Here is a 2,357-nt window from a genome sequence, read left to right as displayed (position 1 = left end):
TCAGCTTTTGAATGATCCAAAAGATTTAATAGGTGCCTCCCTAAGAACAATCTGGTGGTAGAAAGCTGCTATGGCCGCTCCGATGAAGGGTCCAACCCAGAAGATCCATTGATCATCCCAAGCTTTGTCTTTTCCATAAATCACCGCCGCCCCAAAACTCCGAGCTGGGTTAATCCCGGTGCCGGTTATTGGGATCGTCGCCAAGTGAACAATAAAGACGGAGAATCCAATAGGAAGCGGTGCCAGAATCGGAACGAGTGTGTCACGTGCGTTTCTCTTAGGGTCGGTTGCAGAGAAAACAGTGTAAACAAGGGCGAAAGTTCCAATAATTTCGGCTCCAAGTCCGGTACCGGTGCTGTAGCCGTCAGCAAGCTCGTTAGCGCCGCCGCCGTGTTTGATATAGTAAGCCTTCTGAAAGGCCTTAACCAAGCCACAGCCGCAAATTGCTCCCAAGCATTGAGCCACTATATAGAACACGGCTCTGATCACGGACACCTTACGAGCCAAGAATAGACCGAATGTGACTGCTGGGTTTATGTGCCCACCTGTAAAATTGTATTTGATTAATTTTAAACAATCTTAAACAGACATGTATAGTTTTGAAATGAAATGTGACTGACCGGAGATGCCGGCGGTGCAGGAAACGAGGACGAAAATCATGCCACCGAAAGCCCAGGCAATGCCGAGGATCCCGACGCCGCCGCATTGGTCGGCTTCGGATTGGCTTTTGTAGCCGATGACGGTGAGGACAGTGATGTAGAGGAAAAGCAGAGTGGCTACAAATTCTGCGATGGTGGCTCTGTATAATGACCATTTTGTTAGCTCCTCTAGGTCAAACAGGGGTGCCGGCGGTGGGTCTTGGTAATCCTTGGCGCTGAATTGATCTCCTACTTCGACGTCTTTACCCATCGTTAAATCTTGCTGGTTTTTTCTATGAGGAAGAGAGAGTGATGACAGGTTATGGGTTGAGTGAGTTACAATGAATCATAAATAGTTACTATTTATAATATTTTTTTTTACCCACTCGTCTCTCCTCTTCAATTCTAGAGCTATCTTTCTATTTTTGTTTTTTTAGTCATTTCAATAATTAAATAAATCAATATAATAGAGGAATTCTTTGATTTTAGTCTCATGTTCTTATATAAGAGGAAAGAGTTTAAATTATTTATCATTGAAAGAATGACTTGATTTTTATATCTGTATAATTTTGTTTGAAATTGTTATTCTATTGATAATTTTTTTCTTAATTTTGTTTGATTAGTTGTTTTACATTAGTTTAAAACATGTTTTTATTGAATTTTATGGTTAAATGACTAAACAGTTATCAAATATATGTAATAGTTGATATAGATAATCCGCTGGCGGAGATTTAGACTCTTAATAAAGTATAATTAATTCAGGCAGTAAGATTAAAAATTTATCTAAAAAATGGACATAATTGTTCTGTCGATGACACTCTTATTCTATATAAATTTTACTTTCGGAAAAGAGTTATGGGTCGAGTGAAATCAATGAATAATAAATGCTTTTCTTTACCCAGTCTTCTATTGTCTACAAATCTATTCTACAGCTATCTTTCTATTTTGCTTTTTTAACCATATATACGTATTTAAATAATGATAAAATTTCTATAAAAACCTTCACCCCCAAGATAGAAATCTAAAGATTTAAGACTCATTTATTTTTTAATATATAGATATATAACCTATAATTTATAATTAAAAATAATTCTCTAATCATTTATTACTCAATATAATATAAATTTATTTAAAAAATAATTTATCCCTTTAATTTATTAATATACAATAACTATATATAAATATATTTATAAATATTCCCTGTCCATAATTCTATATATAACATTTCATATATAATAACAAAATTATATCACTTACCATAATTAAAAAAAAAGATTTATTTCTTAATATATAATATAATTTTACTAAAAAAAAAAGATTTATTTCTTAATTTATAATATAAATTTACTAAAAATAATAATTTATGTTTTCATTTAATTTTCAATATATAAATATATTTATACTTATTTATTTCTCTAAATAATATAATATAATATAATATAATATATATATATATATTTCATCATAATTATATAACTATCAAAATTCATATATAATAAATATTATTTTTTCTCAATTATTTTTTTTTCTTTATATAAATTGTATCCCCGTAAAATTCTTTAATTCCGGAGCAAGCTCGAGGTTCGAGGATTTTAACTTCAATTGCATGTCATGAATCTATTTAAAATAAAACATTATTTTAAAAAATTTTAAATAATTTTTGACAAATTTTTAAATTAACAAAAAACAATTAATTTGAGTTCAAATTTAAATAATATG

General features: G+C 31.0%; 1 protein-coding gene across 1 annotated transcript; it reads right to left on the bottom strand.

The window, feature by feature from the left end:
• LOC124938569 (aquaporin PIP2-2-like) lies at positions 1–977 on the bottom strand. The gene is made up of 2 exons (XM_047479037.1): positions 621–977; positions 1–545 (listed from the first exon to the last, which is right to left on the bottom strand). Exons 1-2 carry the CDS (start codon positions 907–909, stop codon positions 1–3), a joined length of 834 nt encoding a protein of 277 aa, XP_047334993.1. The 5' UTR covers positions 910–977.
• Positions 978–2,357: the final 1,380 nt, after the last annotated feature.

Source organism: Impatiens glandulifera, chromosome 5 (assembly GCF_907164915.1).
Source record: "Impatiens glandulifera chromosome 5, dImpGla2.1, whole genome shotgun sequence".
NCBI classification, from domain to species: domain Eukaryota; kingdom Viridiplantae; phylum Streptophyta; class Magnoliopsida; order Ericales; family Balsaminaceae; genus Impatiens; species Impatiens glandulifera.
Note: the sequence above shows the minus strand (reverse complement) of the source record. Positions and strands in the feature narration are given on the sequence as shown.